The sequence below is a fragment of the Panthera tigris genome, chromosome F2 (assembly GCF_018350195.1).
Source record: "Panthera tigris isolate Pti1 chromosome F2, P.tigris_Pti1_mat1.1, whole genome shotgun sequence".
NCBI classification, from domain to species: Eukaryota; Metazoa; Chordata; class Mammalia; order Carnivora; family Felidae; genus Panthera; species Panthera tigris.
Window position 1 is genome coordinate 75,059,131 of NC_056676.1, and position 27,343 is coordinate 75,086,473.

At 48.4% G+C, this 27,343-nt stretch overlaps 1 protein-coding gene across 11 annotated transcripts in view; it reads right to left on the minus strand.

Moving 5' to 3' along the window:
- ZFAT (zinc finger and AT-hook domain containing) overlaps positions 1-27,343 on the minus strand; it is a 251,245-nt gene that overhangs the window by 153,538 nt on the left and 70,364 nt on the right. For all 11 annotated transcript variants that reach the window (XM_042973111.1, XM_042973108.1, XM_042973116.1 and 8 more), the window contains 3 exons: positions 20,062-21,515; positions 19,058-19,290; positions 1,697-1,784 (listed from right to left, as the gene is read on the minus strand). In XM_042973111.1, the coding sequence (XP_042829045.1) occupies positions 1,697-1,784; positions 19,058-19,290; positions 20,062-21,515 (1,775 nt within the window). The remainder of the gene's footprint in view (positions 1-1,696; positions 1,785-19,057; positions 19,291-20,061; positions 21,516-27,343) is intronic.

The window sequence follows — 27,343 nt, forward strand, 5'->3', positions numbered from 1 at the left end:
TCTCAAAAATAAACGTTCAAAAAAAAAAATGTTGAAAAAGATTCTAGTTGGCTAACATACAGGGTAAAACTGGTTTCAGATTTAGAATGTAACACATACCACCCAGTGCTCCTCATAACAAGTCTGTTTTAATGGCGACCCAGTGGTTGTGTTTAGAAGACGCCCTTACTTGCTACAGATGCATCCTAAGTTCTTTTACGGGGAAATGGCATGCGTGTGGGACGAACTTGAAGATATTCTAGGACAAAAGTCTGGAGGGTCAGTACAGGAAACAAATCTGATAAAGGGCACGCGGGTGCAGAGGCCAGGCTGTTACGGATCCTTGGGGTCCCTCCTGTTACCCTGTTTTGTAGACATTTGAAGTTTCAGCCACAGAGAAAGAACAGCTCACACACGTTCATGAGCAAAGGTTGGGCGGTTTAAATGAGCATCCCCGGCTCACACCGGACACGGGTGACACGGGACACAGGCCGACACGGGGAGGGCAGGACGAGGCCACCAGGACACCACGGGTGAAGGCCTCAGGGCTCCATCTGCTCCCGGACAGAACGTCAGAGTTCATGAACTCTGTGATCTCTCTACTTTTCCCCATTATCATCGGTAATCAGGCAGTCGGTGCCCAAAGACAAGAGCGGACACAAAACAAAGAGAAAAGGGACACGGACGCAGGGGAAGTGCACCGGCTTACCTGTCCCTCACTTCTGCCACACACAGCACCCATGTTAGCACCCATGTCTGTGCCCCCGGGCCTGCCCGTGTGACACCCAGATCTGGGGATGGGCCTTAACGGTGGCAGCCCTACCCCAAGGCTCTCACGGGGTGGCAAGGAGGTGGCAATGACCTGAACACAGGGGTCAGCGTCCCCAGCCAGGGAGCCCTCACATCCTCCCCAAGGAAGAACACAGAGAACACACAGGAATTAACGGGGCAGAATGGAGGAAATGTGTCCCAGTTGGCGAGAACAGAAGTGTGGCAGGCATGAGTGGCCAGGTGGCTCGTGCTCACACCTCTAAGTGGCTAAGGAAACCAGTGTGGGGAGACCCAGGGTGACAGTCACCCCGACTCGCCAAGGCTCCTCAGCCTGGGAGTGCACACCCTTCATAAACCACCCTGTTGGGGAACAAGCTTTTCACGGGGGCCAGGCACCGGCTTCCAGGGAGTGGAGTCTAGGTCAGACCTGCATTGTAAGTGACCCATCTGAAGGCATTCAAGGTGCACATGAAAAGGGGGGAGGGAGATGACAGTGTGGGGAGAGTATCTGAAGGCCAGATGAAAGGATAAAATGAAGTAAATGGTTATAAATTCCCAACCTTAAATAAAGGTAATCGTATCCCTTAAATTTACTCATACCTCCGTCCCTCTTTATTTCCATTTAGTGCAGTTGACATGTAATGCTGTGTTTTAAAATAAACATAAGCATTTTAGGGGTGCCTGGGTGGCTCAGTCAGTTAGGGGTCCAACTTGGGCTCAGGTCACGATCTCACGGTTCATGAGCTCAAGGCCCGTGTTTGGCTCCACGAAGCGAGGAGCGTGAACCTCGGATCCTGGTTCCCCTTCCCATCTACCCCTCCCCCGCTCAGCACTTTCTCAAAAATAAATTAAAAACGCATTAAAAATAAATGAACGAATAAACAAATAAGTGAATGAAACATAAGCATTCTAAAGTTAATTTCCTCTCCAAAATGCATAACCTTACCAGGATGGTTGGTCTTGATATGTGACTTGATCAATCGATCTTCTGAAAAAGACTTTTCACACACAGGACAAGAATAACTCCTTTTGTCCTTAACAGAAAGAGAGCACAGTCAATTAAGCGTCCCACTTAAACCTCGGCTCCGTGGAACATCCACCACCACCGTCACCACCACCGCCACCACGGCCAGACCACAGTGCACCTTTGCAAACGTGTGACATGCCCCTGCACCTGGCCCTCACAGCCCGGGAACAGTAGCGCTCCGCGTCAGAAGGGAGGGACGGGGCTTACAGACGAGGGTCCGGTGAAGGTGGCCGGGCCAGCAGAGGGCAGGGCTTGGCCTCGAGGTCTACCACGCAGACCGGCGCTGCTCCGCGACCCAATGCGTATTATGTCCTCCAATGCTCTCTGCGTGGTGTGGGGGGGTTTCACAGAGTTATTTTACTGGGACTCACAACCACTCTCAGTGGACAGGCATTACTGAGCTCACATTGCAGATGAAGAAACCGAGGCCCAGAGGGATGAGCCCCGAGTCTGAGAGGAAGAGCGGGCGTCTGAACCTGAATGCACACAGGCCCGCCCGGGCCGCTCCTGCTACTCCCCAGGCCGCGTCCCACGGAGGTTCATGCTCCTCGCTTCGTGGATCCAGCTCCCACGAAAGGAGAAACGCTTGTGAATGATCAGGCTCTAGCTCTGCTCATCTGCCTTTTCCCTCGGCTCACTATTGGGCTAGTTCATGGGCCAACTGTCCCCAGAGGGTGGGTGTTAGGGGTTAGACCGTGTCTCCTGCAAAATCCACGTAGTGAAGTCCTAACCCCCCAGTACTTCGGAATGAAACCTCATTTGGAAAGAGGGTCACTGCAGCTGTAACTAGCTAAGAAGAAGTCATCAGGGCGGACCACAATCCAACGGGTCTGGTGTTTGGACAGGGACCTGCACACAGGGGGATCCCACGTGGAGATGAAGGCAGAAATCCAGGTGGCGAGTCTACAAGCCAAGAAACGACAAAGATTGCTGGCGAAACGCTGGAAGCTCAGAGGGAGGCAGAGAACAGACTCTCGCTCATGGCCCTCAGGAGGAAGTAACCTCGCTGACACCTTGATCTTGGAACGCTAGCCTCCAGAACTGCGCGACCAGAAACATCGGGTGTTTATGCCACTCGGTGGTACAGGGGCTCGAGGGACGAGCGCGAGGGGTAAGCTGAGGAAGGGAAAGGTCGGCCTCTGGACTCCACCTGCTCTGCAGGGGCTCCAGACAGGTGGGAGAGGCGGCCAGACAACAGAGAGCCATGGGTACGGGTCTCACTCGTGCTCCCACCCTCGACGCGCCTGTCAGGAAAGACAACCAAGTGAGGCTGCACACGAATCACTCAGAGAAACGCCCGCAAAAACCCACAAGAAGCTTCAGAAGCGTGACCTGTGTGAACAAACTTCACAAGCCTGCAAGAACCGCAGGAGCCGTGACGGCAAGGATAGTTCCGGAAGGTGTTCCCAGTCCGCGCTCACTTGCATTTACAGAATGAACCCCCACCATTTGTTGGGCACCTGCTAGGAGCTCGGCATCGAACCAAGTGCTCTCATGTCTTAGTAAACGAACACAACCCTCAGAGCCACCCAGAAACACAGTCAACTCAGACTAATAACAGCAGTAGCGACAGCGACCATTTCTTCCGAACTTCCTCGTCCAGAGTGCTGTGTGTTACATACCACGACCGACGGGGCATTTAGAGCCGCCCAAGGCCACACCCCCCGGAGGGCAGAGATGGGCGTCCAAGGCAGACCCCTGTAGTCCCGAGTTCCTGCTCCTATAAGACAGTGACCAAGAGCACAGACTCAGGACTCACAGACCCCGAGCTCAAATCCTGGTTTCGCCACTTAGCTCGGGAACCCTGGGCAAGTGACTTAACCGTCCGCGCCTTGGTTTCCTCATTTGTAAAATGGCAATAAAAACCGCCTGTTGCTAGGAGGAAAAATGAAATTACAAACACATAAAGCAGACTCGCAACTTCTAGTCCAGCACGGGAGAGGCTAGAAGTTTCTACTCCATCCTAACAGTAGATGAATACGCTGAGAAAGGAACAACCCTTCTTAACCCTTAAGACATGTGAGGTCACAGGGGCAAGCCAGGGCCCCCCAACCTGAAGAGAAGGCAGAGAATCACAACTTACTGGAGCAAAATCCCACAGGCACACACCCCCCAGAAAACCGGGACCAGAGTAGGGCAACCAAGACTGGAATTGATAAGCTGCTGGAAATTCACCATGGCCAAGTAGGAGAGTTCAGCATTCCAGGGGCACCCGCTTTTGTGAGTTTTACCCCTAGGGCCTCCACCCTGTACTCACAGTGAGCATCAGAGAAAAACCCATCTTTCTGGCAGGGAGAAGGGAAAAGGAACCATTCTGAAACACGCTGGAGCATTCTATCCTTGACAACACCTGCCCCCCCAGAGGAAACCAGTTCACCAGAGCCTAGCTTGCCGGGGTATTATCGGAGACTAAGCTACCTGGAGGAGGAGAAGTACCCAATTCCAGCCCCCTACAGCCTTCCACACGGGAGAAAGGACAGACCCGAACCCGGCCCACTTTAGCCATCGTTACCCACCTAAGGGAGTTAAAAAAAAAAAAAAAATGAGGAACACTGGTGAAGTTCATGTCCATAGGCGGAGGCTCCTGAGAGACTGAGCCCTAATCACAGGGTTACGGAATGATTCTCCTCCCCCACACCGTACCAATACATTACTAAACGCCTATTTACGGCAAGTCCTTGTACCCAGTACATCCTGTCCAGCTATGAAGGAAGAATAATATTACAAGACTCACGAAAAGGCAAAAAGCACAGTTTGAAGAGACAGAGCAAGCATCAAAAGCAGATTCAGATACGGCAAGGATTTGGGGATTATGAGACCAAGCATTTAAAACAACTTGAATGTGCACACTAAGAGTAAGAGCTGTACTGGACAAAGCAGACGGCACGTAAAGGAGAGGGGCAATGGAAGCAGAGGCGAAAATTCTCAGAACCAACAAAGAGAGGCTAGAGATCAAAACCACTGTGGCCGAAATGAAGAAAGCCTTTGATGGGCATGTTAGACTGGATACAGCTCAATCTCGGAGTCTAAGGATATCTCAAAAGAAGCCTCTAAAACTGAAAAGCAAGGGGAGCCTGGGTGGCTCAGGTCGGTTAAGCGTCCGACTTCAGCTCAGGTCATGATCTCGCAGTCTGTGGGTTCGAGCCCCGCGTCGGGCTCTGTGCTGACAGCTCAGAGCCTGCAGCCTGCTTCAGATTCTGTGTTTCCCTTTCTCTCTGCCCCTCCCCCGCTCGCTTGCTTGCTCACTCTTCTCTCTCAAAAATAAATAAATATAAAAAAGAATTTTTAAACTGAAAAGCAAGCAGAAAGATTGATGAACACAGAACAGAGTATCAAAGGGACGTGTATGTAGTAGGAATATGAGAAGAAAGAGATAAAGAAAATGAAGAAATACCTACACCAATAATGACTGAGAATTTCTCTAATATGATGTCAAACACCAAGCCACAGATCCCAAAAACTCAGAGAACATCCAGTAAGAATAATACCAAATAAACTACACCCATCATTTTCAAACTACAGAAAACCAAAGATAAAGAAAAAATACTGAAAGAAGCCAGAGGTAAAAAATAAAACCAAACAAAAAAACACCTTACCTATAGAGGAACAAAGATAAGAATTGCACCCAACTTCTCAGAAACTACACAAGCAAGAAGAGAATGGAGTGAAATGTTTACATAAAGGAAAAAACACCAACTCAGAATTCTGTACCCTGCAAAACTACCCTTCAAACATGAAGGAGGGGCACCTGGGTGGCTAATTGTTTAAACATCTGACTCTTGATTTTGTCTCAGGTCATGATCTCAGAGTTGTGATATCAAATGCCTCATCATGTCAGTGCAAAGCCCGCTTAAGATTCTCTCTCTCCCCTTCCCTCTGCCTCTCCCAAGCTCACCCATGTGTGCTCTGTCTTGCTCTCTCAAAAAAAAAAAAGAAAGAAAGGAAGAAAGAGGAAAAAATGAAGGAAAATACTTTCTCAGACAAACAAAATTGAAGGAATTTGTTACCACTAAGACCTGTCTTACAAGAAATATTAAAGCAACATAAAGTTAAAAAAAAAAAAAGCAAACAAAGAGGAAAAAGTCAAAAGTTGATCTTCATAAAGAGCACTAGAGAAGGAAGAAGTAAAGGTAAAATAAAAGCTCTTATTTATCTTAACCTTCATTGATCTAACAGAAAGTTTGTTCAAAATAATGACTGCAACAATGTATTCAATACACATATATATGCTTATATATATGTGAATAAATACCGGCAATGATACACAGGGTATGAAGAAGGAATTAGGATTATTTTGTTACTACAAGATACTGACACTATCCACAGTGTAGAACAGTGCTATCTGAAAACTAACTTGGATTCTATGTAAATGTATGCTGCAAGTTCTAGGGTAAACACTAGCAAAAGTTAAAAAAAAAAAAAATTGTAAGTGATAAGCTAAGAAAGGAAAGAAAATGAAACCATATGAAATGCCCAGTTAAAACTACAAAAGGCAGAAAAGAACAAGAGTAGAAGATAAGAAACAGAAAACAAGGGCAACAAACAGAAAACAGTAACAAATATGGTAACTATTAATTCAACTGTATCAATAATCACTTTGGACATCAATGATCTAAACTGCATCAATTAAGAGATTACCAAACTGGGGTGCCTGGGTGGCTCAGTCGGTTAAGCGTCCGACTTCGGCTCAGGTCATGATCTCACGGTTCGTGGGTTTGAGCCCCACATCGGGCTCTGTGCTGACAGCTCAGAGCCTGGAGCCTGCTTCGGATTCTGTGTCTCCCTCTCTCTCTGTTTTTCCTCTGCTCGTTCTCTGTCTGTCTCTCAAAAATAAATAAACGTTAAAAAAAATTAAAAAAAAAAAAAGAGATTACCAAACTGGATCAAAAAACAAGATTCAGCTATATGTTGGCTCTACGAAGCCCACCTTAAATTTAAAGACACATACAGATTAAAAGAAAATAGATGGAGAAAGATATACCATGCTAACACTCATCAAAAGAAACAGGAAGTAGCTTGCTAATTTAAGAGAGAACAGACTTCAGAGGTGGTTATCAGTGATAAAAAGGGGCATTACCTAATGTTGAAGGAATCAATTCTCTAAGAAGACATAATCATCCTTAACATGCGTGCATCTAACAACAGAGTCAAAAAGCATGAGGCAAAAAATGGTAGAATGGCAAAAGGAGAAATAAACAAATCTACTGTCTTAGCTGGAGATTTCAACACCCCTCTCTCAGAAACAGACAGAGCCAGCAGGCAGAAAGTCAGTGTGGACATGGCTGAACTCAACAACACAGTTGAATTCAATCAATCAACTGGGTAAAGTGACATCCATAGACTACTTTATTTAACAACAGCAGAATACACGTTCTTCTCAAGGTCACACAGAACGTTCACCAAAACAGACCACATTCTAGACCATAAAACAGCCCTCAACAAATTCAAAAGAACAGAAACCATAGAGTGTTTGCTCACAATGGGTTAAACTAGTAATCAATAAAGAAAGATAGCTAAGACTATATCAAAATATGTACATATTAAGTAATATACTTTTAATAACATGAGTTAAAGAAGAAATCACAAGAAAAAATTTTTTTAATATTTTAAACTAAATAAAAATGAAAACACAACTTCTCAAAATATATGGAAAGCAATGAAAGCTGTACTTGGAGGGAAATCTATATGGCACTGAATGTATAATATTAGAAAAGAAGATCTAAAATCAATCATTTAAACTTCCACCTTAGGAAAGTAGAAAAGATGACTAACTTAAACCCAGGTTAAGCATAAGAGAAAAATATGAAAAATTAGAGCAGAAACCAATTAAATTAAAAACAGGAAATCAATAGAGAAAAATCAACAAGACCAAAAGTTGGTTCTTTGAAAAGATCAATAAAATCATTAAGCCTCTAGCCAGTCTAACTAGGCAAAAGGGAGGGCAGAAGCCACTGACATCAGAAATGAAAAAGGGGACATACTACAGATCCCATGAACATTACAAAGGTAGTAAAGGGATACCATGAACAATGTTATGCCCACAAATTTGACAACCTAGATGAAACAAACCAATTCCTTAAAAGACACAATCTGCCAAAAATCATGCCAAAAGAAATAATCATAATAGGCCTATCTCTACTTAAGAAACTGAATCAATAATTAATAATTTTCCAACAGAAAAAGCATCAAGACTAGATGTGTCTACCAAACACATAAGGCACAAATTATACCAATTCTCTACAATCTCTTTTAGAAAACAGAAGCAGAGGAATTACTTCCTAACTCATTCTATGAGGCCAGCATTACCCTAATGGCAAAAATAGACAAAAACATTGTAAGAAAAGTAAATTACAGACCAATATCTCTCATGAACAGAGAGGCAAAAACCCTCACCAAACCTTAGCACATCAAACCCAACAATGTATAATAAGATCTGTATACCCCAAGTGGGATGGGGAGCCTGGGTAGCTCAGTCAGTTAAGCATCTGACTCTCTGATTTCAGCTCAGGTCATGATCTCATAGTTTATGAGTTCAAGCCTCACATCAGGCTCTGCACTGACAGCATAGAGCCTGCCTGGGATTCTCTCTCTTCCTCTCTCTCTGCCCCTCCCCTGCTCATGATCTCCCTCATTCTCTCTCAAAATAAGTAAACTTTAAAAACAACAACAAAAGAACTATACACCACAACCAAGTGGGATTTATCCCTGGTAGGCAAGGCTGACTCAACATTCTAAAATCAAATAATATAATCTATCACACCAACAGGCTAAAAAATAAAAATCACATGCTCATATCAACAGTAGCAGAAAAAGAATTTCATAAAACGCAACACCCATTCATGACAAACAATCTCAGTAAACTAGGAAGAGGGAGGAACTTCCTCAACTTTAGACAAAGATTATCTACAAAACACTTACAGCTAACATCATACTTAATAGTGAGTGGAACTGGATGTTTTCCCACTATGATTAGATTAGATTAAGGCAAGAATGTCATCTCCCAATACTCCTTTCAACACTGTACTGAAGTCCTAGCTAAAGCAATAAGGCAAGAAAAGGAAATAAAGACATACACGTCAGGAAAAAAGAGACAAAACTGTCTTTTTGTTTGCAGATGACATAATCATCTAGGTAGAAAGTCTGGAAGAATAGATAAAAAAAAACAAAAACTCCTGAAACTAATAAGCAATCATTACAGCAAGGTTACAAGATAAAAAGTTAATGCACAAAAGTCAATTGCTATCCTATATACCAGCAATGAATAAGTGGAATCTGGAATTAAAAATGATACCATTTATATGAGCACCACGCACAACTGAAATGCTTAGGTATAAATGTAACAAAATATGTACAAGATCTATATGAGAAAAACTATGAAATGCTGATGAAAGAAATTAAAGAAAAAAAAAAGTAGAAAGCTATCCCATGTTCATGGACAGGAAGACTCAATATGGTTAAGATGTCAGTTCTTCAAAACTGGATCTATATATAGAGTCAACGCAACCCCAACCAAAATCCCAGCAAGTTATTCTATGGTTATGGACAAATTGCCTGTAAAGCTTATACAGAGAGGCAAAAACAAAAACAGAATAGCCGACACAATCAATATTGGAGGAGAAAAACAAAGTTGGAAGATTGACACTACTCAACTTCATGATTTATCATAAAGCAACAATGATGAAGACAGTGTGGCACTGGTAAAAAAAAAAAATAGACAGCAGATCAGTGAAAAAGAATAGAGCCCAGTCAACTGATCTTTGACACAGCAGCAAATACTATACAAGTGAGCAAGGACAGTTTTCTCAACAAATGATGCTAGAACAACTGGACAGCCAAAATGACAGACACACATCTTACAGTCTTCCACAAATATTAACTCATTGTGGATCACAGACCTAAATGTAAAACACAAAACTATAAAACTCCTAGAATGCATACAAGCAAACCTAGTTGGGGGCGCCTGGGTGACTCAGGTCATGATCTCGCAGTTTGTGAGTTCAAGCCCCGTGTCAGACTCTGTGCTGACAGCTCAGAGCCTGGAGCCTGCTTCGGATTCTGTGTCTCCCTCTCTCTCTGCCCCTCCCCTGCTCACACTCTGTGTCTCTCTGTCTCTCAATAACAAATAAACATTAAAAAAAAATTTTTTTTTAAGAAAAAAAAAAGAAAACCTAGATGGCCTTGAATATGATAACGACTTGTTAGATACAACAAAAGGCCCAATCCATGAAAGACTGAATCGATAAACTGGGCTTCATTAAAATTAAATTTTCTGCTCTATGAAAGATGGTGTCAAGAGAAGAAAAAAAAAAGTCACAGAATGAGAGAAGATATTTGCCAAAGATATATCTGATAAAGGACTCTTAGCCAAAATATGCAAAGAACTCTTCAAAGTCAACAATAAAAAAAAAAATTTTAAACAAGCCAAAGACCTAGACAGCTCACCAAAGTAAGTAAATGAGAAGACGCTCCACGTCATATGTCATCAGGAAATGCAAATTAAAGCAAGAATGAGATACTACTATAGACCTGTTAGAATGGCCCAACTCCATAATACTGACAAACAGATACACTGTGGCACAACCAAACAATGGAATATACTCAGGACTAAAAAGAAATGAGCCTTCACGCCATGAAAAGATGGGGAAGAAACTTACATGCGTGTAACTAAGTGAAAGAAGGCAGTGTGAAAGGCCACATGCTATAGGATTCCAACTGTATGACATTCTGGAAAAAGAACGACGGAGAAAGTAAAAGGGTCCACAGTGGCCAGAATGCAGGGGGAAGGGAGGGATGAACGGGCGGGCAAGGAGAATTTTAGGTGAGTGAAACTACTCTGCATGGTGGACGCATGTCATGATCCATTTGTCCAAACCCTCCGAACGTACAGCACCAAGAGGGAGCCTTAATGTAATTAACTCCAGACTCTGGGTGTGACTAGTGTGTCAATGCCCGTTCACTGATTACAACAAAGGTACCACCGTGGTGTGGGATGTCAGTCGTGGGGAAGGTAGTGCACGTTTGGGGACAGAGAAATCTCTGCACTTTCCGCTCAATTTGCAGTGAACCTAAAACTGTTCTAAACAATAAAGTTTGAGACAACACACATAGAGTGCTTAGAACAGAGCCTGGCCTATGGTGAGCACTCAACAAATCTGAAAGACCGCTGCTGTGGCTGCCGCATTGCTATCAATGCAACTCAGCCTCAGACACCAGACTTTCTTGGGGGCTAACGCAGCCTGGGAGTCTCCAAGAGGGAACTGAGCCAGCACCCTCCCAAATTCCTTTGTGGTTTAGTTGCTGCCGTTGCGGAACCTCTCCTGAGGGTGGTGCTCCCCAGAGCATACTCAGGAGAAGGGTATTTAAAAAACAAAAACAAAACCTAATAAAGTCCCCCTGAACCACCCAAAGGTCTGGATGCGCTTCCCACAAAACACCTGGGTTCCAAGCAATGTCTGCCAAGCTCAGGGGTCCCAGGGGTCCGGGCAGCTCCAGGGAAGCTGCCCCGAGCTTTGCACGCAGCCAATGCCACAGACTTCCACGCAGGCTACATCGTGGGCTCAGGGCTGCTCGGGGTGTTTCTGTCACTGTCCTCCTCTGCCCTTGACCCTTCCAGGTCACTCCATCACTCCCTGGGTCTGCACACGGGAACTCGGGCTCACAGACCGTTTGGAAAGACGCCACTGGGCCTGGTGCACGTCCTGGAGGAGGCCTGTCAGCTGCCCCCGGTGCCCTCATCAGCAGAGATGGTGGAGGGGTTCAGAAGGGCTTTGAAGGAGTTTACAGTGATCTCCGCTGAGTCCTTGCTATTTGATTTTTTTTTTCTTTTAATCTCTGATAGTCTGAAAGCAATTTATCTTAGAGCTTATCAGGGCCCCTCATTTCTTGATGTCTTTGAAGACTGTCAGAAGGACACAGGCGGTGGGAAAGGGTGCTGGGAGGAGGGCGCACTCTTAGGACTCATTTATTTCTTTTTTCGACCTCAGTTCCGTGCCGGAGATGAAAACCCAAACTGACACAGCAAACTTAAAAAGAGCGGTTGTTAAAAGAGTTCCCGGCAGAGGCGGAGAGGGAGAGGCCCGTGCGGTAATAATGACGGTCAAGGAGCCCAGACCTCGGAGTTTGTTTGCTCTGGTGGAAACGGCCTTCAAAGCAACACAGGACCCTTTGAAAGAAGAAAGGCATCAGCTAGAGTCTGTGGCCACAGTGTGGGGCGCAGGAACAGCCCCAGGGCTTGGGCGTAGGCTCAGGCCCTGGCTCTCTGCCTGGGTGAACCTCACCTTGGTCAACAGCTCTGCAGCAGGTGCCCTGGCCCCCAGAGCAACTGGGCAGTTCTCAAGTCTGAAACTAGCAGTGGGTGGAGAACAGCAAACCTGCCCCTGCCACCAAGGGAATTCACTATCGCATCATTACCACTCCTATAAAATATCTGACATCAGGACGCCTGGGTGGTTCGGTCGGTTACGTGCCCGACTTGATTTCGGCTCAGGTCACGATCTCAGGGTTTGCGGGTCGAGCCCTACTTGGGATTCTCTCTTTCTCTTTCCCTCTCTCAAAATAAATAAATAGGCTTTAAAAAAAGAACAAAAACTAAAATAAAATATTTGATATCAAGTTCAAAAAATAAGGTGGGAGACTTCACTCTGACCAATTTCTCAGGAATAAAAGGCTATGGTTATGGGATCTGCTGTCCTCCATGGACTCACTCGTTCATTCCTCGGACGTTCCAAGGGCCCCTGTTACGTGCCAGGCATTGCGCGGAGGACAGAGGTGTGAGGCACTGGCCCTGGCCTCAAGGGGCCCGTGAGCCACTGGGAACTGCCAACACACAGAGGCAGAAGGTATGACGAAGGCAGAAAAGGTGACCCATTTCTGAAGGCAGAAATGGGGACTGATTTGAACAAGCTAGATAAAAGCTCCAAACGTGCTCCATTTAGAAGGTCGACTCCAGGATCATCCTGTCCGCTGAAAGCAGTTCTGTTGTGTCAGGCCATGCCCTCCAATTCTGCACACTGGCCTTGCTCACGGAAGCTGCATTTTCCGCCCAGGAAGCTCTGCCAGCCCTAGGTCCCCAGGGCTGCGGATAAATGCCCAAACACGGTGACACAGAAACAAACGGTCTGCGATCACAGAGGAAAAGTCCATCTGGCTCCCGGCCCTTGGAAAAGGAAAACCTCATATCCAATCGCTTTAGTTCAATAATATTTTCCTCCACTAAAAAAAAAAAAAGAAAAAAAATGACAAATCCATTTATTTCCAGAAAGATCCAGAGGGTGGGTTCCTCTACTTTCTCTGTGTTTTCTTGACAAGATATGATTTTACTTTACCTCCAGCAAGTACATGCAAGATGTTTTAAATATGTGTACCCTTGTAGCCAAAAACAGACCAAGCGCTTTTCAAAGACCGGGCAAGCGCTAATTTCAAACATGTGCCAAGAGACCACCACGCCCTGGATGGATGGACGGAGGCGTCCTCCACCGGCCCAATACTACCGCTCTCCTCCTCCTGCTAACTGAGAAGGACGAGCTAGCTCAGACCCGCCTCTCCCCTGGACACCTGGACCTGTGCCGCGGCCCTCACATCCGTCATCCCCGAGTCCCCACAGCAAGCCTGGAGCGCTTCGCAGAAGCGAACTCTCAGAGAAGTTCGGAAGCGAAGCCACAGCCTTGCAAGGGGCGGAGTCAGCACGTGACACCAAAACGTGCCCGTTCCCAAGGGCAGGCGGGCTTGTGGCTGCCACAGCGCCCTCAGATCGGCTGGATACCTGTGAGGTATTCTTGGAGAGCGCCCAAGCTGGAGATAAAGGGAAAAGACTGACATATCCTGAGCAGTCACCATCTGCTCTGTTTCCTGCCATTTCAATCGTGTCCATCAGGAGGGACTGAAGGCGCAGATTCCCAGGTCCCCCTCAATTTACAGAGGGGGCAAGAGCCCGGCGACCTGTCACCCCATGTGATTCTGATTCGGGGTGTCATGAGTTACATCAGCTGGGTCAGCAACTTACCAACTGCTTTCCTGGGACCCACAGGGGGCCACCCGTTTGGCAACGTCACACACACTGACACGTAAACACACGGAGACGTGGAAACAAAGGCCTCAGGAAACAAAACTTAACCCTGGGTCAGGGTGACTAAGACTGGTGGTTTCTATTTTATTCTACCGAACTTCATTCTTAAGATATGCTCACTAGTTGTGCTCAACTTACTAGTTGAAATCCATTGATTTCACAACTATCCAAATGGACCATGACCTAGGGACTGAAAAAACTGACCTGAGTGTTCTACATATATATACTTTTTCAAGTTTATTTATTTTGAGAGAGAGAGAGAGAGCCATGGGAGGGGCAGAGAGAGAGGGAAAGAGAGAGAGTGAGAATCCCAAGCAGGCTCTACACTGTCATAGTACAGAGACTATGTGGGGATTGAACTCACAAACTGTGAGATCGTGACCTGTGCTGAAATCAAGAGCCACCCAGCACCCCTACATATATTTTCTAATTTATTCGCCACAACCCCAAAGGGCAGGAGAAGGTACCTAATTTTCGTGTTACAGCTGAAAAAGCAGAGGCTCGGCAAACGCCCAAGATCACAGGGGTGGAGACGAGGTCTGAGCTAGAGCACGTCACAACCCAAAGCCCGTGGCACTTCATCACCGCCGGGTTCTCCTAAGTCTCCCCTGCACAAAGTCTGCACAGTGCTGTAAAAAGTGGGCTTGCTCCGGCAGCATCATTAACTGCCTCCCCTGACTGGCTCTCCACACGACCTGGATGCCAATACATCCTGGACGCTAAGTCACAACATCTGGTTGCTCAAGAGAAGGAGGGTCTGCAAGGAGAGACTATATTACATGTAGTCACACCTTCTGATCATTGGGTGCATCATCAGCTAAGAAATGGTGGAGAGTAGGGGCGCCCGGGTGGCTCAGTTGGCTGAGCGTTCGACTTCGGCTCAGGTCATGATCTCGCGGTTCGTGGGCTCGACCCCGCGTCGGGCTCTGAGCTGTCAGTTCGGAGCCTGCAGCCTGCTTCGGATTCTGTGTCTCCCTCTCTCTCTGCCCCTCCCCCACTCTCACTCTGTCTGTCTTTCGAAAAATGAATGAACATTAAAAAAAATGAAAAAATAAAAAAAAAAAAGAAATGGTGGAGAGTCACAGAAATAGGAACTCAGCCAAATTATCCCAGACTCCTATTACAACTGGGATGGACCCGGATGGAGGCCCACTGGGGGGGCAGGGGGTCAATCTGAAATCTCCTTAATTTTGCACCGCATGGGAATCTGTGTTGAAAACGCGTAAGTGTTGGGTCAAATGCAAAAGCCCAACCAGACTCTTGACACACCTGGCCCATCTCCCTGGGTCACAGGTAAGGGAACCAAGCCCCAGGCCGAGGTGAGGTCACACAACACCACTCTCCCAACTCAGGTAGACCCTTCCCTGACCAGAGTCCTTGGCTCGGCACCTTTACATCACGAAGCTCACTTGTGCTATCTTGTGGGACCCTCACCGCGACCCTGAGAAAGCACGTATGTTTATATATATACAAAGTGCCAGCCAGGCCGAGCCACAGACATCGAAAGCAGATTAGTGGCTGCCTACGGCTTGGGGAGGGCAAGGAAGCAGTGCAAGCTAATGGAAGATCTCCCCACCAGGGCAACGTTGGCCTCATTACAGAAATAATTTACAGGCTCAAAAGACAAATGGTGTCTAAAATCAAGATACCGGAGCCCGTTTTCATACATGATGCCATCTGACTACATCGGCAATATAGTCCCAGTGATTCACGGGAAACGCTGTCAATATCCTGGTGGGAATACAGAAGGTTTCCCCTTGTGTGCTGCCTCTCTGCTTGCCTCTCTCGTGGCCAAAGCCTACTCATCAAACTCGGAACCCCTCCTCCGGGCAGCTCTCTACCTCGGCCGGGACCTCCCTGGGGCGGAGTGGGAGGAGGAGGGCGCTCTGTGTTCGCCTCACTTCCCTCCCTCATTGCCATACCGCCATTACTGTCCCCTTGCTTGTCCTCCCATGCAACAAAGAGCACCTTGAAGACAGACCCCGGGTCTCACTCACATCCGAAGCCCCAACGCCCGGCACGTAGACTGCGGCGCCTCTGACCTGTGTCGCGAGCTTCAGAGCAGCAGGAGCACATTTACCTTCAAAAGTGTCTCAAATGGGGGCTCCCATGAGGCTTAGTTGGTCAAGCATCTGGCTCTTGACTTCAGCTCAGGTCATCGTCTCACGGTTCATGGGATTGAGCCCCGTGTCTGGCTCTGTGCTGACAGCGTGGAGCCTGCTTGGCATTCTCTCTCCCCCTTCTCTCTCTGCCCCACCCCTGCTCGCACACTCTCTCTCTAAACAAATAAACATTTTTTTAAAAGTGTCTCAAATGGAAGAACTGCAAATATTGGGGGTGAGGGAATAGATCAAACATCAACAACGTCTAAGAAAACACGAGTGTTCATAAGAATCATGAGAACACCCTGTTTTTATAAGGTCAACAGAGCCACACTCCCTTACTCCCGCTCCTCTCTTGCAGTAACGTTCAGGGACGTTTCGTTGTTGTGGCACAAGACACAGCACGGATAGTATCAACACAGCCCCCGCTCTGATGGGACAAAGTGTACCCCCACCACGTCCCTTCCAATGGTGTGCAAGTGTCCCAGGGGCCCCTCAGAAGGACGTGGCTGCCGTTCATGACCCACCATGCAGCGTGGGCAGTGACAGGAGCGTGGCTCACAGATAAGCACGCAGGCCTGAGCTCCGCCCACCCTGACGGCCAGCGTGATGGGGGGCAAGCTACCGAATGATCTCACAGAGAGGGCTCCTGATCCACCCCGGGGAGGAAATAATCCCACCTCCTGGAAGAGGTATGAGAGTAAAGATTCGAGGGTCCAGACCACAGGACGAAACAGAAACTGTTCCTTCCCTTCTTCAGCACCCACTTCCCCAGCTGCCTCAGGTGTCCACAGTAGGGAGAGAAGCCTCTCAGAAGGAAGAGTTGCAACCACAGGGAGTTGGAAAGAGAAGCTTCTCTAAGTGCTGGATTATCAAGATAAAGGAAAGCATGTGAAATTGGGGCTTAAGATCTCAGGACATGTTCCCGACATGGCCCTGCTGACCCTGAGGACTAGGGATGTGGCCAGAAGGCTGAGTACCAGCATCCAGAGGCAAGAAAAGCCTGGGCTGGACCTGGGTCCCTCTGACACACGCAACAGGCAAGGAAAATGGGTACAGGATAAACAGGTGGCCGCACACACTGCCGAGCTCTTTCCCAGCCTCCTCCTCGGGGTCGACCTTCAGCCTCCATTTCAAAGTCTCTCAGGGCAGAACAAGACCCAACATGATAATTACAGTAAGTAATAGCAATTGTTAATAGTCAATGGCACATGGTGCTTACTCCTCGTCAGGCATTGTTCTAAAACGTTTACGCATGTTCTCTCACTTCACCTTCCCCTGAGGATGGGTAAACCGAGGCATGGGGCAGTTACATGACTCATCCTGAAGTCGGATGCACGGTAAATGGGGGAGCCAGAGTTTAAAACACACGGTCTGGTTCCTGGTCTTCACTGCTACCCTCCAAGGCTGCCCCAGCACCCTGTCCTCACGTCGCCCTCACTCAGCTCCTGGCTTCATGTGCGTTTCTAGCAAAGTCATAGCCATGATTTCTGCCACCCCGGTTTTCTCCACCCTAAGATGGTACAGGAATCAACACCAATCTAACAGCTCTTCTGGAAGGAAACAGAAGGGTGTGCCTTCATGCGCTATCCAGAAAGAGGGACAGAGAACATGTGCTAAGAGGTCCCAGGTCACATGTAGTAGCAAGCACACAGTCGACAGCACAATCGCTGCTCCGGGTTCTTGCTCCAGAACTTTCCAGGTTATCCTCCCAGTAACCCTAGGAGATCTATCTACACACACAAACACATGCGTACATCTGTGCTCTGCCATTTGCAGGCATGTGTAATACACGCACGTATACACGTGCGTACGTGTGAGTTTAACACGTGCAGTCTGTGCATGTACGTGTATACACACGTGTGCGTGTATAAAATGGACATACACTGGGGCGCCCAGGTGGCTCAGTCGGTTAAGCATCCGACTTCAGCTCAGGTCATGATCTCGCGGTCCGTGAGTTCGAGCCCCGCGTCGGGCTCTGTGCTGACAGCTCGGAGCCTGGAGCCTGCTTCGGATTCTGTGTCTCTCTCTCTCTCTGCCCCTCCCCACCTCGCACTCTGCCCCTCTCTGTCTCTCAAAAATGGATAAACATTAAAAAAATTATTTTTTAAATGGACATATACTTCTTCATAGATATTTTATACAGAAAGGCTACCAAATCTCAGAAAGGACAAGTGACTTGTCCCAACACCCACAGCCGGTGCGAGTGCTGGAGGCAGTATCAGAACCCGGGCATCTAACCCTAAAGCATGGGCTCTGACCCACCCACTATACCTACAGCACCCCGACTTCACCCTTAGTGACCAACTGCTACAGCATGGGTGATCTTTGTGCCAGAACAGAGTGGAAGCAGGCCCAGCTTCTGAAGCCTCCTTCTGAGCCCAGCCGTCTGTGATATAAAAAGGAAAGCCATTAACGCAGAACCACGCCTGGGGCCAGCTGTGCCTCCTTTATCACGTGAACAAGGCTCCAACCACGCTCGGGTGTCAGCCCCTCGAGTGACGTGAGAATTTGCAAAACTAAACAGTCATTCGTTGTGTTACGTCACTTTCCACCGAAGAATTAAACACACTTCACCATTATGAATATGGACAGCATCTTGGCTTAAACGATCGCCTTTCTGGTTTTAAACAAGAGCGCTTCACAGACAATCCCTCACAGAGAGTCGACAACAAGTAACGCAAGAGGACACCAGCGTCATCGACATTTACCGCGCTCTCCCCGTGAACCAGACGCTGCCCCCCGCCCCGCGGGCACCACGCCATGTAACCTCTCAACGGCCAGGGGCAGCTCTTCCTGCTGCCGCTTCTGTTGCTGGTGATTCTCTACGATGTCACTTAAGAAAGCCTTGCTTTAGTTCCACGCTGTAGATCTTCCTTCCGGAGGTTTTCTCTGATGCTGAACAGTGGGCCCGGAAGGCAAATCTGTTCCGCCTCAGCATTTTGCAACGTATCTGAGACTCTGCCTGTGGAGGGGGTCCCGGGGCGAAGCCTCCTGGGAAGGACGCTCGCGTGCAGGGCTCACGGGGAAGCGGGGCACCTTCCCATGCGCACAAAGGTCAGAAAGCAGTGGGCAGCGGGGGCAGACAAGCTGCTGCCCGGGCTGGCTACTTACCAGTTCTGTGTGAACTTTAAGATGTGCCTGCAGCTTGTATTTATCTGGAGTTGAGTAGTTGCAGCCATCGGTGGGACACTTCAGCAGGACGTTACTGTGTTTCTGAATAACGTGGCGTTTAAGGCAGTTTTTGGTGATGGAGGAATAATGGCACTGGGAGCAGTGATACAGGTGCTCCCGGGTGTGGGTGCGCACGTGCATGTCAAAGTGCACTTGGTACCAAAAAAGTTTGCCTAAAAAAATATCGTCACGTGAGAACAAGGAAGCTTCTTTCAGACTGGATTTGATTTTTCTCATTATTATTTTTTTACTACTCTATTTGTCTCCCTCTCCGGCTTGTCCGGGTCACCCTTCACGCTTTCCTCACTTCTGCCTGGAAATGGCTTCTTAGAGGCGGGAGGCTGTGAACTTTACGGGTGCTACGCTGTTTGCGTGACATCAGAGCTAGGACAGGAGGAAACAAGTGTTTCCTGAGGACCAATCACAGCACCACATGCTGCTGGGCACTTGCCTAAATCAGGGTCTCTGACCCCTGCCGACACCTGGGCCAGAGCTGGGCTCTCCCACCACCCGCGCTGCCAGCTCTCGGGGAGCCTCAGGGGCCCTGCCTGCACGGACGGCTGCGAGGGCTCCAATCGGGGCTCTCTACAAGGACCTGCAGGGAGAACAGGGCCACGACTCAAGCTACACTTTGAACCTGTCACGTGCCAGAAGAACCATTCTTCTTGGCTCAACTTCCGGCAGCAGCCGCGAGAGAGACCACTGCGTGTGCCTGCCCCAGCCAGCGCGGCCACCTCCACAAATACGCCACACGCTAGACTGGGACACAGGTGGCCGCCTCCTACTGTCTACAAATGATGAAGCACAGCTCGTTGACGAGTGGTTCTTTGCAAAGAGACACGAGCTCAAACCAAACACGAGGTGACCCAAAGCAGGCTGGGGACGGGCGGGGCTGTAGGGAACGAGCGCTCAGCCGGCTGCTTGCCCAGCGCCGCCCTCCTTACCGCAGTATTCACACTCCAGGTCCCCGTACACCTTCCGGATCCTCTCGCACAAGCCGGTGTTCATCCTTCTCTTCTGTAAGCCATCCAGGATCTTCATGAACGCACTGATGCCGGCCCGGTGCTCGGAGGCCGGGCTGCAAGAGTCAGGCTGGGGCAGGGCCACGTCCCCTCCACCTGCTACCGGAGGAAGGTCCGAGGCCTCGCCTGGGTTTGACCTGAGACACCTACTAGGATCTGGTCCCTCGGACGGGAGGGCAGCCATTTTCTGCCCTGCCTCTGGGGGGCTCTCGGCCCCCCGCGCGTCCAGGTTCGCTCCAGCACTTCCGGCCTTGGATGGCAGTGATGGGACTTCTTCACCCTGAGTCTGGGAGGAGGCTCCGCGCCGGGCATCCAAGGTCTCCCCGGGGGCGGTGCGAGCCTCCGCAGAGGAGGGATCATTTTTCAGTAAAAACTCCTCGGAGACCACCGCCTGCGAAGGAAGGTCCGAGGCATCCGCGGCAGCTTCCAGCCCGCAGGGTGGCAGGGCGGCCCCCTGGGCCTGGGGGACGGCCAAGTGCGTGGGCGGGGCGGGCTCCTGCGCCGCGGCCTCCGGCTCCTTCCCGGCCCCCTCGTCGGGCCCAGCGTCCGCGGGGCAGGCCGCCCCCTTGGGCGCATTCACGCCCGGGAACACAAACTCCTCCTCCGCCAGCTGCGCCTGGCCCCCCAGCGCTTCCTGCTGGATGTCCCCGCCCGGCTCCAGGAGGCAGAAGCTCTGGTTGATGGAGCTGGTGAAGAGCCCGCCCTCCTGCGCCGCCCCGTGCGCCTCCCTGATGTGCGAGCGCAGCCGGATGGAGCTGACGAACTTCTTGAGGCACAGCGCGCACACGTACACAAACGGGTGCTTCCGCACGTGCAGCTCCAGCGCCTGGTACTTGGTGGCCCCGTGGCCGCACAGCTCGCAGGCGAAGGGCCACTTGTCCCCGTGCACCAGCATGTGGCGGTCGCGGTCCAGCTCGTTCTTGAACTTGCGCTCGCAGATGTGGCAGTCGTACAGCAGCTGCCGCTTGCCCTCCCTGGTGAGCAGGCAGAGCTCCTCGAGGGCCTCCTGCACCTTCCGGTCCTGCGGGTCGTGCGCGTGCCGGACGTGCTTGATGAGGTTCTTGACGTCGGAGTACTTCTTCTTGCAGAAGCGGCAGTGCTGCTTGACCTTCTTGTGCACGCGCTCCACGTGCACCTTCAGGTGCCCTTTGCTCAGGCAGGTGAAGGCGCAGTAGTCGCAGGCGAACTTCTCGCCCGTGTGCTTGCGCAGGTGCACGTTCAGGTTGGCCTTGATGGCGCTGGCGTAGCTGCACTGGGGGCACTGGTACGGCTTCTCGTTGGTGTGGATCCTCAGGTGCGCCTGCAGCGAGTGCTTGAACTTGAACACCTTGTTGCAGTACTCGCAGGTGAAGATCTTGAGCTGGGTGGGCCCTAGCCTGGAAACAGACGACAGCACCGTTACCCTTGGAGACGCCGCACCTCCCTAAGGACCGTGAACTCCTTCTTGGGAACCGAACGCCAAAGGCTCAAAGTGACCCAAACGGCCCTGAGGCTGGATGGAGGCATTCATTCGGCAACAAGCGGGACCGACCGGAGGGCCGAGTATGGACCGGGCGCGTACAGAGACTGGAGCTCACGGTCTGGGGGAGGGGAGACAGGTGAGCACATGCTTGCACGACAGTGGGGCAAGTGTCCATGGGAACATGTGCGGGGGGCCGGGGGGGGGGGGAGCAGAGAGAAAGAGACATCTAACCTGGATTCAGGTAGTTGGGAAACTTGCTAAACAGGAGATGTCTGAGTTGAGGCTTGCAGAACGAGAAGAGGGAGGCAAGAGGAGAAAGAGGGAAGAGGGATGTGTCACTCACAACGTACACAACAACCAGCCGTGCTCCAAAGCTGACCTGTACGTCTTCTGGCTACATGACCCGTCATCAACGGAACAAGTTCCATCGGCTCCATGAGACCAGATACAATCTGCTTGGGTTTGTCCACCAGCTTCAACAAGCCAGACTTGCTTGTTCATTCAACCAGCTCGTCCCTCGCTGCCACCCGTCGGTGAAAGACCCGCGTCCCTACGTCCTCCCAGGGCAAGTGAACGGGCCTATCTGACTGGTCACCTGGACCTCATGAGCCGAGCTCCAACTTTCCCCTTCTGGCAAGGACGGTCTGCCCGTGAACAGCAAGTGGTACAGTGAGTGCTTAGCTAGGTGGGCATGCGTGGGCCTGGCCAGGAGCGGTCAAGGACTGCAGGTGAGGCAGTCAGGTGCCCAGGAACGGGAAGCCCCGTGCTGATGAGCACCACACCGTGTCCCCCGCAACTCCATCAGTAACAGAGCTGATGCTCCAGTCTCCATCGCCCTCCTCCTTTACCACGGCTAATTTAGAGCTGAGACGGGGAAAAGAGGGCTACTGTTCAACTGCCGTTTATTAACCTCATGAATACTTTATTAATGCTTGTCACTTATGAATACCTGCCAGTGTGTTTCAAGCGCTGTGTCACATTTTGTGTGTGTGATGGAGAATAAAAGCATGGTCTGCCTCGTGGATCCTTTCTCTTTCAATATGGCCATGTGTATGAGATGGTAATAACAGCTAATAATCACTAAGGATGTGTGAACTGCCCAACCCGACACTAACTATATTTATTTCTAGCCTCGTTACACCCGTTTTGCAGATGACAAAACTGAGTCTGTGCCCAAGATCTTACAGTTAGTAAGCGGTGACGCCAGGATTTGACCCCAAGCAGACTGTCTGCCTCTAGAGCCTGCGTGCTCCTCCTCTTCCTCTATGATGCCAGCAAACACCACATACACCAGTCCCCCTCCCCAATGTAATTGTATACACAGAGAAAGTCCCCTGTACGGGACTTCCAGTGCCGTTGGAATAGCCCCGCCTTGTTTCTGAAGTCAGTGAATGATGGCCACTAAAGTACTATAGCATGCACCAGGGACAGGAATTGACAGATGACACACGGGCAGGTGAGGCTTCCTCTCCTCTGTACCTATACTCCCGCTGGACAGTATGTCGAGGTTGTCCATGAAGGTCTTCAGAAACACTGATAATCTCACTCAGTGCTCTTGACCAGAGCCCATTAAGCTGTATCCACTAGAACTGCAAAGTCTGTATATGTGGAACTACCCATTCAACTATGCTTGATCAACATAGGTTGCCTTGTCTTTAAATTAAAAATATTTAAATCGATTGTAGTTCATAAACACCAGAGGGTACAATTCACATAATGTAATTAAAATATTCAAATTTGAAAGTTAGCACTCTGCCTGCATGCTAAACCCAAGGCTAATGTCAGGAAACTAATTTGGATCTTTCTCAAATGACAAAGAAATCCAGAAGGTGATAGATTTTATTGGTATAAACAACACTGGAGAAAGAAACCCAAGATTCAAAACGTTAATTAAATAAACAAATCACAGTACTTTCTCCTCTAATGCAAGATCTAAATGGTCTTAGGAGAATCTTTGGCTCTGCCTTTTTTTTGTGTGTGTTATTACACAGAAACCTGATAAAGCCCTCCGTGCCCTGTTTCCTGCCAAGGGGAATGAATCTGATGAAGATTCCAAGGAGCCTACGTCAGACTCCCAAGCGCAAGCCTTACTCACTAGGACCGTGAACTGACACACAGGGCCGCAGTGTCCATATGACTGTTTTTAAATTACTTCACTCCAAATGTTCCCCATGCTGGGAGAGAAGCACTCTTACCAGTGCATTTTAGAAAGTTATTCACTTCCGGGAATCAATTAAAGGAAAGAATACAAAAGGTACTCGAACAAAGGTGCTCACAGTGAAAAGCTGCTTGAAGGTCCCAACATAGGGAACTAGTTTGTTAGCACATCTGTTTTTTTCATTCATTCATTCATTCATTCATTCATTCATTCATTCAAAACAAGTATTCCAGGCACTGGGGACACAAGAGGGACAAAAACAAACACAACTCATTCTCTCCTGCAGCTCACTTTGTGGAGGAGGTGACAGGCCAGACTAACAACCACAAAAAGGAGCAGATAAGGACTATGGCTCCCTGGTGTGACGGGAAAAGGGAGGATGCTCCATGAGCCCAGATCAGGGCCCACTCCAGGCAGGCTGTCCCGAGCACTGCGCACTTGAGCAGAGAGCTGAAGGGTGAACAGGATAACCAAGTGAGGGAAAGGGGAGGCATCCGAAATGAGGAAGAGGCATTTGCAAGGAGAGGTCAAGGAAGTACAAAGGGCCCGGATGGCTGGAACACCTGCTGGGGCCCAGAGACCACAGGGAGCACACGAGGGGACAAGGCTAGAGAAGAGGCAGCCATGGAAGGCCCCGTAGCCAAGTTCTTCTAACATCTGTGAGGTCTTACAGGATGCAATCAGATGGGCCATTTTACCACGTCTTATTCGCTTTCATGTGAAGAGCTGAGGAGATTACAGAACATCCTCATGACGTTATAGCACCGTCACCACAAAATAATTTGTTTTTTTTTTTTAATTTTTTTTTAATGTTTATTTATTTTTGAGACAGAGAGAGAGTATGAACGGGGGAAGGTCAGAAAGAGAGGGAGACACAGAACCTAAAACAGGCTCCAGGCTCTGAGCTGTCAGCACAGAGCCCGACGCAGGGCTCGAACTCACGAACCGCGAGATCATGACCCAAGCCGAAGTTGGACACTCAACCGACTGAGCCACCCAGGTGCCCCATCCACAAAATCATTTGTGAATAACGTGAGTAACGGACGAAAGTAATAAGTACAGCGAGTAGGTCTTAAAGCAAGATATAAAATTGCATATGAAATATAAACTCCATTTTATAAAACATATGGGCCCAAAAAAAGGCTGGAAGGAAACACATTAAAAACATTAACAGTGGTGGGGCACCTGGGTGGCTCAGTCGGTTAAGCAGCCGACTTCAGTCCAGGTCATGATCTCACAGTTCGTGAGTTTGAGCCCCGCATCGGGTTCCTTGCTGACAGCTCAGCCTGGAGTCTCCTTCAGATTCTGTGTCTCCCTTTCTCTCTGTCCCTCCCCACTCACGCTGTGTCTCTCTCAAAAATAAACATTAAAAAATATATATACATGTGTATATATATGTGTATATATGTATCTATATATATAGATACATATCTATGTATCTATATACATAGATATGTATATATACATAAACAGTGGTTATAGCACAGTAGCGTGATTACAAATGATGTTTTTTCTTACAGTTTTCTGGACTTCAAAATTTTTCTACAGCACCAGTGTCATATTTGTGTGAAAACCTAACTGATCTCTTGGTGTAACCTAGAAGTTTGTGTCTATATTTTACAAAGCAACATCATCATGCCAAAAAAAAAAGCCTCTTTCATAACAATTTTGTAATTTGTACTATACTACTAGAATGCATGGCAGCTGAAATACGGCCAAAACCTGTTGATTAAATATTGCATAGATTTGCTGGCTAACTAGATGACCAGTTAGCTGAACCCCTCCCCAGCAGATTTTGAAAGAGTGTGAAAATAAGTAGCTAGGGTCTACAAATCAACTTAAGTTGACGCCAGAATGTTCTTCAAACTTAATTCCATGACAGTTTTGCCAAAGGAATGAGTATTTTTACAACTTCATCAATAAATTCAGTTGCCCACAGCTGCAAGCACAGAGGATTGAGGCTACGAATTAATGAAGCATCCCACATGACACCATGTTCATATGGTTTATCATTTATTCTCACCACTAAACTAAGTCAGATTGTACTAGACGATCTTACGGCTGGAATAACAGAGGCTCAGAGGCACATCCACTTGAGTCAAATACAACAGAGCCAAGGCTTCCTCCACGCAACAGGGCATCTGTCCTGTTCTCTCTCATCCCCAGTGCCTGGCACATAATGGGCGTTTAATCTATTGAGCTGAACCGTGGTAGAAAAGTCTAGAGCCAGCCCAGGTCTGTTTGGCACTAAACGCTATGCTCTCTTCAAGAACGCCTCATTTCCCCTCTTCTAGAAACAGAGGAAACCCACTGGCAACTGGCATTTTCTTTGTCTTTCGTCTCGGCTGGAAAAATGTTTGCAGAGCTCAGGTGCAGTTTGCTAACCCCCCACCCCCACCCCAGCAGGTACCTATCACAGGTGGTGAGACCGAGACCCTGGGGAGGGTATAGAAAACGCACCTGAGCATTCACTAAGGGATGTCAACTGACCCAATGTGTGTGGAGGATGGTTTTCAATGTTGGTGACAGTTATAAGTTCTCTACTATTTGAGACAGCAATTTCAATGCTAGCAATTCACCCCACAGGAAGTCGTGAAGAAGAACTGAAAGACGAAGGTCCGAGACCCTTGAGCACAACATTGCCCATCAAGCAAAACCTGGCTACACAAACTACAGTGCACCCTATTCAACAGCAGATACTCTTTTAAAACTATGTATCAAAAACATTTTTTAAGGTGTGGTAAGTTTTGTGGGTTTTTTTTCAATGTTTATTTTTGGGAGAGAAAGACAAAGTGCCAGTGGGGGAGGGGCAAAGAGAGAGAGGGAGACACAGAATCAGAAGCAGCCTCCAGGCTCTGAGCTGTCAGCACAGAGCCCGATGTGGGGCTCGAACTCACGGACTGCGAGATCATGACCTGAGCCAAAGTCAGACGTTTAACAAACTGAGCCACCCAGGTGTCCCTAAGGTGTGGTTAAGTTTAAAAAAAAAAAAGTTGATAACAATGCACTTGGTATTTTGCATTAGAAAAAAGTAACATAATTAAAGCACTATGTTTTAGTATATCATGAAAAAATTACAGTGGCAACAGTAGTTGCCTCTAGAAGAATGATGGGTTACTTTGATTAACTACACCATCCAGGGTGAAGGAACTTTCCACAAGAAAATAACAAGTGTTACTTTTTTTTAATTAAAAAATTTTTTTAAATGTTTATTTATTTTTGAGAGAGAGACAGAGTGTGAGCACAGGGAGGGGCAGAGAGAGAGGGAGACCCAGAATCCAAGGCAGGCTCCAGGCTCTGAGCTGTCAGCACAGAGCCCGACGCGGGGCTCGAACTCACAAACCGTGAGATCAGGACCTGGGCCAAAGTCGGACACTTAACCAACTGAGCCACCCAGGCGCCCCAACAAGTGTTACTTTTGAAAATGGGGAGGGAATAAAGATTTTTTTTTTTCCATTATAATATGTGCAACTTTAAAAATCAGCAAACTTGGGGCGCCTCGGTGGCTCAGTCCATCGTCTGACTCTTGATTTCAGCTCAGGTCATGATCTCATAGTTCGTGCGTTCAAGCCCCACATGAGTGC